Genomic DNA, 13,815 nt, shown 5'->3' on the forward strand with positions numbered 1-13,815 from the left:
AAGAGGAGAGCCTGTGGACGGGTTTTTTTAGGCCGAATTTTGTAGAGCTGCAAAGGAGAGTAAATTTACATTTGTAGGAGCAATTGAACACACAATGATTCAGGTCAGTATGAAGGTGGTATCTATATATACCCTTATCCAGAAGAACCAGATACCCATGTTGCGAATACCAGCCATGGAGGTGAGGACAAAATACATTGTGATGACTGTAATCAGGATGTAATCCAACGGAAAAACCTGCAACACCATGCAGAAACAATAAGTGCAAATGCAAGGAGACGACGCAATTTCACCTAACCTAACATGCATTAAATTATCATTCAACTCCATTCAACCATGGGCGCATTAAAAGAATATCTATAACTTTAGGCTCATCTTTGTTTAGTGTTATTATATATATTTGATGAAGCAATGGGTGGATACTTACAGGTTGTAAGGTTAAGAGAAGTTCATTCAAAGGATTGGTTAGATTGGTACCAAAGATTATGAATCCAGAGCTGATTCCAGCAGAGTGCAGAGCTTTATCCAAACTGAAATGCAGTAGAACATAACTAGAATAAGCAATTACTATTCATCATAGTTAAAAACAATCAGAAAATGATTGTTTCTCAAGGTCACATGTCTAACATTTACAATGAAAACACAGAGGTAAGAAAAATATAACTTACTTTGAAATGAACAGGGCAACAGTGAACAGCAAAGCAACCAGGATGAAGAAAATGCCCAATATTATCTGTACAGAAAGATAATATGAATTTGTTGTTTAAAAAAGAATGACATGACTGTCATACAGTGTAAAGATGTTTGTTAGTTTTCAGGATACTGCTTAGTTTGTGGGGATGAACACATTATAACCTAATTCATCTACACCTTGACCAAATTCTCATTAAAATGTAATTAAATTAAATGGAAATAGGATATTTTCATAGAATCCTGCAACTGTATCTGTTGTAGTATTTACTCGCTGTTTAAAAAACGGTCATTTAAGAAGCAGAGCAAAAATCAACTCAAGATTAGTAGTTAGTTAAAATACTAAATAGTGACAACAATGATTAAATGAATATGCACACACATTGAGTCAATACTACTGCTTTAAAAAATGTCTATTGGCCCACATAAATCTGCCATGTCTTATGTGAAGTAGAGACCATATGGCTTGACCCTCCAGTGCTTGGTAGTGATGCCAAAGGTGACAAAGGGAAGCAATGGTGCAAACCAGACATGAGGAGAACGGTGAGTGGCAGCCAAAAAAGCAATAAAAGTCATATTGTACATCTTAAAAAGATATTGTTCCAAACAAATTAATGGAATAAATTGAGAAAAGTGTTGGATCAACATATACCGTGTAACGAAAACCAGTACAAAAGCATGGGTCCAACGTAATTATAATTAAAAAAATATTTTTGGCTCCTGGCTGCCAACTGGCCAGCTGGCCATGCCTCAGTGGGGGAGTGGAATCAAAACTCAATGTGGACAAAAACACATATACTGGTCATTCATTTCATTGTATATAAGCATTCTGCTAATATGGGTGCATCTCTCATTACCATCAATGTGTGTGGTGTTGGATGTTGAGTTTGAACTTTCACATAATTTAGATTACTACATAAGTTTCAACAAGGAAAATATAATTGAATTACACTGTGTATTTCAAAGTATGTTTGAAAATGTGTTTGTATTGCTTCTGTTTTCTGTGTTACTGTATTAACATTTGAGTTGTGACATTTAAATAATTAAAAAATACAATAATCATTTTGGGGTGTTGGTATGTGAAACACTTAACAGAGAATTTAATTAAGTTATCGTAAAAATAAATAAATAAATAAATGCACACAATTGATAGACATTGACATTAGGGCTAAAGAAAAGTTGTATTACTTATTATGATGAATTGTTCAACGTTTAAGTCACAGACTCACAAATTGTGGCTCTATTTAAAGAGGACCTATTATGCTTTTGCTCCTTTTTTGGCCAATAAATGTTGTTACAATGTCGTGTTAAACAATACCAAAGTGTCAATTAATAAGGTTCATGCATTTGGAAATGAGCCGTGAAAGCTGTTTTGGAACGCTCCACATGCTGTTTTGCAGTGTTTTTTTTATTTTTTTTAATTATGTCGAATTGACTTCAATGTGCATCGACTTACTAATATAGGCATGGTCATGCAAATGCTTTAGGCCTCCTCTCCCCTCATTCACTCTGATTTTGAAGTTATATTGTTGTGTGCTTCTTTGCTGTCTGAGCATGTTGCACAATCGCTCCAAAAAAATTTTTGTTTAGCTTTACCGAAAAGTCAAGCACCGGTAAAGTTTGTATTTTTTTTTCAATTGCCGCATAAGCTTAATGAGGACGTAGTGCTTGGAAGCGCTGGCCAGCCTTCTTAAAGGCCTACTGAAATGAGATGTTCTTATTTAAACGGGGATAGCAGGTCCATTCTATGTGTCGTACTTGATCATTTCGCGATATTGCCATATTTTTGCTGAAAGGATTTAGTAGAGAAGATCGACAATAAAGTTCGCAACTTTAGGTCGCTAATAAAAAAGCCTTGCCTTTATCGGAAGTAGCAGACGATGTTGTAGGGCTCCTCACATCCTCACATTGTTTATAATGTGAGCCTCCAGCAGCAAGAGCTATTCCGACCGAAAAAGCGACAATTTCCCCATTATTTTGAGCGAGGATGAAAGATTCGTGGATGAGGATATTTAGAGTAAAGGACTAGAAAAAAAAAAAGTAAAAAATAAATAAATAAATAAAAGGTGATTGCAGATGTTATTACACACAATCACTATGATAATTTTGGAAAATCCCTTATCTTCCCATTGTGTTAGTGGTTTAGTGAGATTAAATAGTACCTAAAGTCGGAGGGGTGTGGCCAAGGGTACATGAGTTGACCCAGTGTTTCTGAAGCAAGTCACGCTGCTGGAAGCTCCGCTGATGTCGCCGATAAGAGCAAACTTATTACCACAATTTTCTCACTGAAAACTGCTGGTTGACATTTGGTCGGGATACATGTTTGCTTGACCGCTCTGATCCATAGTACAGCTTCGCCGTTGGGAATTTTAAACAAGGAAACACCGACTGTGTTTGGGTGGCTAAAGGCTAAAAGCTCCCACCTCCATCTTTCTACTTTGACTTCTCCATTATTAATTGAACAAATTGCAAAAGATTCAGCAAAACAGATGTCCAGAATATTGTTTAATTATGCGATTAAAGCAGACTACTTATAGCTTGGATCGGGCTGGAAAATAATGTCCGCTACAACCCGAGACGTCACAAGCACGCGTCCTCATACGACTCATCATACCGCGACGTTTTCAACACGACACTTTGCGGGAAATTTAAAATTGCAATTTAGTAAACTAAAAAGGCCGTATTGGCATGTGTTGCAATTTTAATATTTCATCATTGATATATAAACTATCAGACTGCGTGGTCGGTAGTAGTGGGTTTCAGTAGGCCTTTAAGTGCTTGGGAGTGAGACCAATCACGAGTCAGCCCATTCAAGAAGCCTACTGGAGTGGAGCAATAGGGTGAAATGAATCACACTCGGACTGCAACAAGTAGCTCAATTAATTAAAATGTTCAAAATGTTGATTGATATTCTGTTGCTTTGATTAAGCATTTAATTAGTGTAACTAATAAAAATGGATAAAATCTGGAGCGCCTGTGCCCGGAACTTTAATTCCAGACATATGTTTTGCACGACTGCTGCAGTACAGCGCAAATGAAAGCAGTGGTGTGTGGATGCAAGGAGCTGGGTTGAGTTTTTATTTTATTTTTATTACTGCATTGGCCCTGCGATGAGATGGCAACTTGTCCAGGGTGAACACAGCCTTCCGCCCATGTGCAGCTGAGATACGCTCCAGCACTCCCCGTGACCCCGAAAGGGACAAGATAGGTGGATAATGCACACATGTCAGAAGTGAAATTTCATTATGTATTTATTAGAACAAAAGAATGAATGCTATGACAAGCAGAAATGTATGTTTATTTCAACTATCTTTCCTAAAACACGAAATGAGGCCGTGAAATGTATTTTATTTGATTACTCGACAAACTAATTGATAAAATACTAAATTTCTAATTGCTGTAGCCCTAAATTAAAAAACAAGGAAGCAATGCATACCAACCAAGATCTACAAAGCTTTCTGTGCAGGTAATCGTATGTAGCTGCTCTATAGTAGTCCGAAAGTTAAATACAAGTGGCTCGTAAATTACTCCAGCATGAGCCATATGTTTCCAAATATAGGCAAATTTATTATGTATATTTGTATGTTTATGTAGTGTTTCTTAACCATATGGCGCCTTATAGAAAGACACCAAAAAATATCTGTTTCTCAGCAGTGGTCCATATGGGCCGCAGCGAAACTCAGTTGTAATACACCTTTCCACCACTTGTCACAGTAATGACAATATCAAAAAGGTAAAGGCAGAAGCTATAATCATAGAAAAGTTTCTTAACCGCAAAAAATGGTGAAGCTGTATTTTTAATTGCATTAAAATGTTATTGACTGTTTATTTAAGAAACACATACTATTATTACTTATTGTTATTTTTTTTTTGTAATTTTAACACTGCATAATTGTATTAAAATGTTTCATCAGTTTTTATGTGTTCTGTCTTTTGCAGTTTGCAAATTTGGTTAATATTTATTTCTGTAATCAGCCTGGCATTAGAAACAAGAGTAAGATTACTGATTGAGTGTTAATTTCTGAGTGGGCCACAGGTCCCTCTGTAGTGGAAAAGTTGGGCCCAAAGGGCAAAAAGTTTAAGTAGCCCTGCTTTAGAAGATGAGTTTGATGAACGAGCAAGAAAATAAAATTACACGATACTGATGGTTCATATGATTGCACTGAACTTTAACAAAAAAACATGAAATTAACATCACAAATATATGCAAACATATGGCCTCCCTTGTATAGTATGCTAATTAAAAAAATGTAAAAGTTCAGTTTAGATGAAAGTGAGTGCTTAACTTTTTGAAGAAATTATATTATTGTAACGACATACAGTATTTCAGGGTTTTTAATGGGTATAATGTATACTAAATAATATGCACAATGACGATTTATTTGATCTGATTTCATCTGCGTGGATACTGCCATGATCATTTTCTACCCTGCCCTTTGGACAAGGACAGGGTAGCTTATAGTTGTTCAGTGTGGTGTGCGCAAAGACATTGGCCACTTTGTTTTACCAGCGCTGGTTACACAGCAGGTATATCAGGTGGAAATAACTGTTCTGCACTTAAATAAATTAGAAGGTATAGATGTAGGACGCATGTCCTCATGAATTCACCCAGACAGCTCTTGGGATGATGTCAAACTAAAAGCAGACGTGTGATGGATAGTATTGTCAATCCACATAGAGCAGTCCCTTAAGTGCATCTCTTGTGTAATTGCAGTTCACATGCAGCATTGGAGGAGTTTAATGAATCAAGTACAATACAGTTTGCTTTCTCAGATTGCCATAACGTGGCAAAAAGCAAATTAAGTGACACTAAAAGGAACGAAAAAGATGTTACCTAAAAATCTGGAGATATTCCTTTCGAACAATAGAATCAAGTGGAAGATGAAACTTTGTAGTTACGCAATTATGGATAAAAGTGAATGTAAAGCAGCCCACATTGGCGAACTAGTGATATGCTGACACTAGCGTACTGACATAAAGTTAAGGTTTAACCACAAAATGCAATGAACTGTCAAGAGCGGCTAGTCATTGTGCATACCAATCTATCAAAACATTACATCAATGCAGATTCATCATAATAAAACTCATAATTATATTTGCTCATCAAGCAGTTCATACTAGGACAGGGGTAGGGAACCTATGGCTCTAGAGCCAGATGAGGCTCTTTTGATGACTGCATCTGGGTCTCAGATAAATCTTAGCTGACATTGCTCAACACGATAAGTATTGAATAATTCCGCTGGTAATCACAGAGTTAAAAATAAAAAAATGTTATGCATTTTAATCCATCCATCCGTTTCTACCCCACCTCTTCGAGAAGTCGCATTAATGGTAAGAAGCATGTTACTTATTAATGAACGGGACAAGTGGTAGAAAATGGATGGATGGATGGTTGGTTTCAGAATAACAATGTTATTCTGAGACGCATTACACACTAAAAATGTTGGTCTTACTTAAAAATGCACACGTTTAGTTGTATTCAGTGTAAACATTTTTATATGGCTCTCACGGAAATATATTTTAAAATATTTGGCTTTCATGGCTCTCTCGGCCAAAAAGGTTCCCGACCCCTGTACTAGGAAGTGGTATGGAAAAGATGTATGATCAAAAATGATGTGTTTCAGCACTACAAAACTTTATGTTAGAATTCTTAAGTACGAAGCATTTGATCTTCCTCCGTTATGGCGGTTTATGGAGGCAAGCTCAACCAGTATCTCTTAGGGCTCTGGTTCACTCTGGGTTCAGTTAAAGAGCTATTTTGGCTAGTAGACTATTTTATAGTCTTGCACCCATTACTGCCAATTTTGCTTTCCCTCCCTCTTATGCTCATGTCGATATTGCCTTTTTAAGATGGTCAAGTCAAGGGATCAAGAGCATTAAACATGTATAATTTGACAAGACTTTTGCCTCTTTTCAGCAACTGTAGGATATTTTTTCACTCCCTAAACAAATTTTTTTTTAATATCTACAGAGCCGTAGATCCGTTATTAATACTAATTGACTGAAAGAGCATGCACTTGGCGCGATGATGTCATGTTATCGATGGGAATTGATGCTTTTTTAGACAATATGATATGCCTGAGAGGCTAGTAGACCCCGAGAGAAACAAGCGGTTGCCTTGTTGCCTTTGCATTAAGAAAAATAAACTAGTTTTAGCATAAATTTGCTGGTTTCAAGAAATGTAATGCATATCATTTTGTCAAGATAATGGCACTAGCATTTACTTAATTTAAGAATAATTGTCAACATATTGTGAAAAAAGGTCTTATATTTTTTTTTAATCAAGAAAAAGGCACTTGTTATTAGTGAGAATATAATTATTCTCAGGTATTTTGGGTTCAGTAAGATTAGCTAAGTTTACCTGTTTTGGAAAGTCTTGACAAGCCAAATTTTCTTGATCTATTGGCAGATAATTTTGCTTAGTTCAAGTAAAATACACTTAATTTTTGTAGTTTTCTTTTTTTGAAACACTGATTTTTTTGCAGTGTATCTGTGCAAGACACAGACTCATCCAATGCTAGTTAATACATCGTACTTATTCTACCAAGGTCCGACTGGCTAAAATGTATGACGGAATATGACGGAACATTCTCCAGCTAATTTAATACTTATGTTTTGGCTTTGTCCATCCCTGTGCAGCTAATGGACTGAAATGTTTAATAATCTATTTTTGTTAATTGGCAAAAAAGATTGATCCGAATCCTTTAAGCCAGTGGTTCTCAAATGGGGGTACATGTACCCCTGGGGGTACTTGAAGGTATGTAAAGAATATTCTAAAAAATAGCCACAATTCAAAAATCCTTTCTAAATATATTTATTGAATAATACTTCAACAAAATATGAATGTAGGTTCATAAACTGTGAAAAAAAAAAATACAACAATGCAATATTCAGTGTTGACAGCTAGATTTTTTGTGGACATGTTCCATAAATATTGATGTTATAGATTTATTTTTTTTGAAGAAATGTTTAGAATTAAGTTCATGAATCCAGATGGATCTCTATTACAGTCCCCAAAGAGGGCACTTTAAGTTGATGATTACTTCTATGTGTAGAAATCTGTATTTATAATTGAATCACTTGTTTATTTTTCAACAAGTTTTTACTTATTTTTCTATATTTTTTTCCAAATAGTTAAAGAATGACCACTACAAATGAGCGATATTTTGCACTGTTATACAATTTAATAAATCAGAAACTGATGACATCGTGCTGTATTTTACTTCTTTACCTCTTTTTTTCAACCAAAAATGCTTTACTGTGATTAGGGGGTACTTGAACCAAAAAAATGTTCACAGTGGTTACATTCCTGAAAAAAGGTTGAGTACCACTGCTCTAAGCGGACTATTTGGGTTTGGGGTCGCTCCTCTGTCATCTTCTCGTAGCAAATCCCAAAAGAAGACGAGAAGATTCATTGGGTTGAATTGGAAGGCAACAGCCCCTCCTTACCGCACCCGCTGGTTTAAAGAGGTTCTTTATTTTCTCAAACTGAAAATGATTAGTACGACATTGAATGGTTGTTCTGTGAAATTTCGGGAAGTATGGGGTGGTTTCCTAAATTATGTAAAGGAGACTGATCTCCAGCTTGGCCCATATTGAGACATGATTGAATTGTGGTTGATTAGTGAGCCTTTTGTGTATTGCTGCACCATGTTGAGGCCATTCGAAAGTGCAGTTGTCTGTGGCTTTACATCAATATTAGCTTGCACTTATTTGACAGTTTTTTGTTGTTTGTTTGGGGAGAAAAAAGAACATTTCATTTATATTGTATAATATTTCTGTTAACTGTTTTGTCAAAAATATTTAATGAACAAATGTTTAAAAGAATAAAATTAAGATGTGTTTCTTCCTACTCCTTTTCAGATTAGGTTTACTGTAAACATGTAATGTCCTTGAATGTAACCTTCTTGTTACATATTTGACTAAAAAACAAACCATTACCAATATAATTACCTTGAAAGGTCTGAGAGCGCTGCCGATTTTGTTGCAGCAGGTCCTCTCTGCAATTTCCAGGTGCCTCCCTCTGCGTTGGAGAACCTGTAGCTTGCCTTCCAGCTCCTGCAGGTTATTTCTGTCTCTTGATGACAAGGGGCGGCCATCTTTACACTGACAACAATAAAACAACAAAAGAAGACACCTCAGACATCAAATGTGAAGCATACTGGTGAACAAACACAGGGTGATATTTAAAATAAAAATTAACAAGGTCTTTGAAGAGACATTGTGATATCAGTATGACAGACCTGCATATGTGTTTAAGAAAATATATATAGTACTGTTATAATAGGCTTGAATAACAAGAAGGTTAAAAAAAAAAAACTATTAGTGGATATTAAGAAAACCAATAATATTCTAAAGTTTGTCAGGCAATTTATTATCTCCATTTTGCTATTTTATAGTACCGGTCTTTAATACTACACACTGTGCTGACACAGTATCCTTGTGGTTGTTGTTTGGCATTGGGTACAACTTTACTGCATTAACGAAAAGTGTTTGTAATAGTTTATGTAGCCTCATTTGGCAACCATATTTGGTGGTCAAAATATCAGAAACCCCTTCCTAAAAGTGACAGTTCAAATTTGCATTTTTTCAAAAAACAAAATATAACAAGTATACCACTGGCTATATTACATTAACATCAAGTGTTCCAAAGAGCATATATAAATTACAAAGATGGAAAAAGATAAAAGGCTGGCATTATTGGCTTTATTTACGCCAGCCTCGCACTTGCGTACAAGAAGAGCATGTCTACAATTAGGCTATACAGCAAATGTTAGCAGATAAACTTTAAATTATCATTTGCTGATATCCGCAATAACTAATGCATGTCCACCATGTGTGTTGCGTGGGGCGTACTTAATGTGTTTAAAAGCAGAGGAGGGCTAATTAAAATGTTTAGGAAACTTTCCAAAGTTAGCGAACGCCCTTTACTCAAGCCGGGTAAGGCTTGCAAACAGTCAATTTAATATGAGCCAGTACATTTCTATGCCACTGTGAACTATACCGGCAATAATAAACATACAGTCAAATGAGTAAGTCCAATAATCCTACTACATTGTTTGTTATAATACAAACATAAATGTTTGTAATAATTGCTGGTGTACATGTTTGTGTCACACCTTGGATTTCAGCTTCTCGATCTGATGCTCGACATCATCAATGTCCTCTGTGTTCTCCAGACGTTCATAAGCCACACTCCGTGTGCCTTTTATCAGATTCAAAGGCAACACAGACATACCGTATGCCTGAAGAAGAAAGAGCAAAGCATTTTTGCAAGACTGTGTTGTTGCTCATGCGAGTATACATCCACCTACACATTCCCACCCTCTGCCACAAACTGTGGCACGCAGCGAGCATTAGATGAAGGCAAGCAAATATACACACAGTTGACAAAGGGATTTGACCGCCTCATGGCCTCCCAGGCTGTGTCAGTTTTGGCTGAGGAAGATTAAAATGGTAGAATGTATAAATAATTGTGCTCAAAACTACTGGTGAATTTGCTGCAACCACTTTGTGTGGCTATCACGGTTTAAAATCACCATGATGCAATGTACAGCTTAACAGTGCCCCCATGTGACAAAACTACACCCTCCATCCAGAATGTGATGAATTTTTAAGAGATTTTTCAAACTAAAAATCTGGGTTAAAAGGAAGGTGCATCAAGGTAGCATCAATGATGAATGACATGGAGTGGGATGACATGAAGCACAATTTCATACACCTTAGCTGACTTGCACACAAACATGCAAACAAATGCAAAAAGGCAAGATATATACCCATTATATAGAGAGAGGCTGTTAGCACTAAATTCAAAAGGTGCTTTTAAATCTTTTGACATATGGGGTTTAATCTCCTGAAGGGATGTTTGAACTTTAATTTAAAATGAGGGGCACCTCTAAAACCTGACAACATAGCGATCAATACGAATGAATATAACAGAGGCAAGTCAATGCTCTTACTCACCCTGTCATGTCTCGCTTTTACAAACCTAGCAGGGAGCCATTTATTGCCTTGTAATAAAACAAAAGGACACGTCTGTAGTAGGCATCTTTCAGCCTTGACAAACATGCTGCCCTATTTCCTCCACTTTCCAAAAGTCAGCCTGTATTTTTTTTTTTAAAACAACTTTTAATAGTTTCTGCATGTTATGAAGCATTGACCGTGTCGCATGGGATAGTAAGAAAGGCTAGGCTATTATTAGTCTCGACCGTGGATCTGTGCTACGGGCGAATGTCGCCTCCTGCAATGAATCATGGAGCTCTTAAGACCGGAACATGTCCAGAATATCAAATACACTCATAAAAGGAAAACCTGTCCAAGATCCCTGGAGAAACATTTCCCTTTCCCTCATGTGACTCTACATGAGAGAAATATAAAATAGGGAAAAAAACAGGTGTCTCTGTCCTGCAGTCAACATTTGTAACTCCCATATCAATCATGCGCACTCATTAAAGTTAACCCACCTGCAGTCAATAATAACCAAAAATAATAATAAATAAGAGGGTAATGGGAATGTTAACCGGATTTAAATTTCGATTATGGCTTCCCACGATAATGAAAATACAATAATCGGGGGGGAAAAAAACTATTGATGGGCCGTGCAATGTGCATGCAAATTCCCGAGCAGATGATGAGCGAATGAGTGATAAAATAATTTAAAAAAAAAGAGCAGGTCTATTAGAGGTTTGAGATGTCACTATGGTTGCTATTTTTTATTTGCCACAACACTAGTACTGTATGCCTAATAAATGATAAATGATAAATGGGTTGTACTTGTAAAGCGCTTTTCTACCTTCAAGGTACTTTGACACTACTTCCACATTTACCCATTCACACAAACACATTCACACACTGATGGAGGGAGCTGCCATGCAAGGCGCTAACCAGCACCCATCAGGAGCAAGGGTGAAGTGTCTTGCTCAGGACACAACGGACGTGACGAGGTTGGTACTAGGTGGGGATTGAACCAGGGACCCTCGGGTTGCCCACGGCCAGTCTTCCACTGCGCCACGTCGTCCCTAATCAATAATCACTTAACGCAACAAAATGAAACTGCGGACGGAGTCATGTGATTGACCAATAAAACGGAAGCCTTTGACAAACACAAAACAATATCAGGGAAATTGACATAAATGTGAGTGAAGCTTTGTCATTCTGAGTAAGGCTGGGCGATATAGCGAGTTTGTAAGATGAATCGATACATTTGTAAACAAGATACAAATTAAGGAATCATCGTGATATCGATATCATTTATTTCACGTTAAAATGAGCAAACACCGCTTATTTGTTGTGTTACTTGTTCTCCCTCCCTTCCCAGTTCCTCGCAAAACTATGGGCTACTAAACCCCTCCCTTTCCTCCTTCCAAGATGTGCTTGCCCGTAAAATAACATCGATGATTGGTTGGTTGTTTACTATTATGAGTCACGATTGGTGGAGATTATGGCAAAACATTAGGGACAGGCCAATCAGAGGAGAAATAGGCCGGGTCATTGAACCAGGAAGGGAAATCACAACAGACATCCCAAATGATGATGAGAGAGTCGGAGAAAAGAAGAGGGAATATTCAAGCGGGCGATTTATGTATTAAAAAAAGTAGTGGAAGATCTCTTTTTTAGATTTTTCTTTTAGCGATGCAGACAACGTCCAGGAAACCCACAATGTGTCTACTTGGCTACAGTTGGACAAATGTATGAGTCTGGTAAAAACATTTATTTGAGTTGTTTACAACGTAAGCCCAAAACAAAACTTTTCTCGAGATGCTATATTTCGCACGAGAAATGTTGCCAAAAATGTATGCCGAAGTGAGGAAGATCATCGCCGCAAAATTAAGTCAAGTCACTTGCTTGGCGCTGACCAGAACCGTGCGTGTGTGTGTGACAGTCCATTACATCCTCGACAAGGAATTAAAAAGTGCCACATATACGGCCACCTTCAAGGTTTCTCACAGTCACTGTCACCAACGTCCCATTGGGGTGAATTTTTCCTTGCCCTTATGCGGGCTCTGTACCGAGGATGTCATTGTGGTTTGTGCAGCCCTTTGAGACACTTGTGATTTAGGGCTATATAAATAAACATTGATTGATTGATTGATTGATTGTATCATCAAAAGGTCTGCTGTTTCCTTGCTTCCTTGCTCCCTGTAAATTTATTGAAGATCATAAATCATGCCTCCATCCATCCATCCATTTTCTACCGCTTATTCCCTTTTTGGGGTCGCGGGGGGCGCTGGCGCCTATCTCAGCTACAATCGGGCGGAAGGCAGGGTACACTCTGGACAAGTCGCCACCTCATCGCAGGGCCAACACAGATAGACAGACAACATTCACACTCACATTCACACACTTGGGCCAATTTAGTGTTGCCAATCAACCTATCCCCAGGTGCATGTCTTTGGAAGTGGGAGGATGCCGGAGTACCCGGAGGGAACCCACGCATTCACGGGGAGAACATGCAAACTCCACACAGAAAGATCCCGAGCCTGGATTTGAACCCAGGACTGCAGGAACTTCGTATTGTGAGGCAGACGCACTAACCCCCCTGCCACCTAAATCATGCCTCTCACCTGAAAAGTTGATGGCTTGTGATATATAATCCGACAAGTTGGGGCACTTTGACAGCCATTTAGGATCTGACACAAAAAGCGTGTGTTTCCCCCACCCCTACCCCGTTTCTTTGCGAGGATTATGAGACATTTTTCATCTAAATGGGAACATATGAACATCCTAGCAGTCAAAATCCTAATAACAGCGGACGATGATTTATTTAGTTTGTTGGGTTTTATAAAGTCTGTAGTGAGTAATCTGTGATGAAGGAAAAATGCAAACATTGTGACGCGTTATTGACATTAATGCGCCGCATATGCTTAAAATAATCGAAATATGTTACATATTAAATGTTATTATAAATGTGCTAGTTGTATAAATTACAAATATACTAACATAATGTATATAAAACCTTAATGGGGGTGTTTGAATATTTTTAGGGGCTCGACAGGCAGAATTTAATGGCTCCCATAGGCTTGCTCTAGTGCAGGAGTAGGGAACCTATGGCTCTAGAGCCAGATGTGGCTCTTTTGATGACTGCATCTGGCTCTCAGATAAATCTTAGCTGACATTGCTTAAAAT

At 37.5% G+C, this 13,815-nt stretch overlaps 1 protein-coding gene across 1 annotated transcript in view; it reads right to left on the bottom strand.

The window, feature by feature from the left end:
- Window positions 1-13,815, bottom strand: part of lmbrd1 (LMBR1 domain containing 1) — a 111,477-nt gene that overhangs the window by 40,093 nt on the left and 57,569 nt on the right. The window contains exons 8-13 of the mRNA XM_061910393.1: window positions 9,810-9,935; window positions 8,644-8,796; window positions 669-733; window positions 428-530; window positions 133-237; window positions 1-47 (exon numbers count right to left, since the gene is read on the bottom strand). The exon at window positions 1-47 is cut by the window's left edge and continues 103 nt beyond it. Coding sequence (XP_061766377.1) covers window positions 1-47; window positions 133-237; window positions 428-530; window positions 669-733; window positions 8,644-8,796; window positions 9,810-9,935 — 599 coding nt within the window. The remainder of the gene's footprint in view (window positions 48-132; window positions 238-427; window positions 531-668; window positions 734-8,643; window positions 8,797-9,809; window positions 9,936-13,815) is intronic.

The sequence above is a fragment of the Nerophis ophidion genome, linkage group LG09 (genome assembly GCF_033978795.1).
Source record: "Nerophis ophidion isolate RoL-2023_Sa linkage group LG09, RoL_Noph_v1.0, whole genome shotgun sequence".
Taxonomy (NCBI): Eukaryota; Metazoa; Chordata; class Actinopteri; order Syngnathiformes; family Syngnathidae; genus Nerophis; species Nerophis ophidion.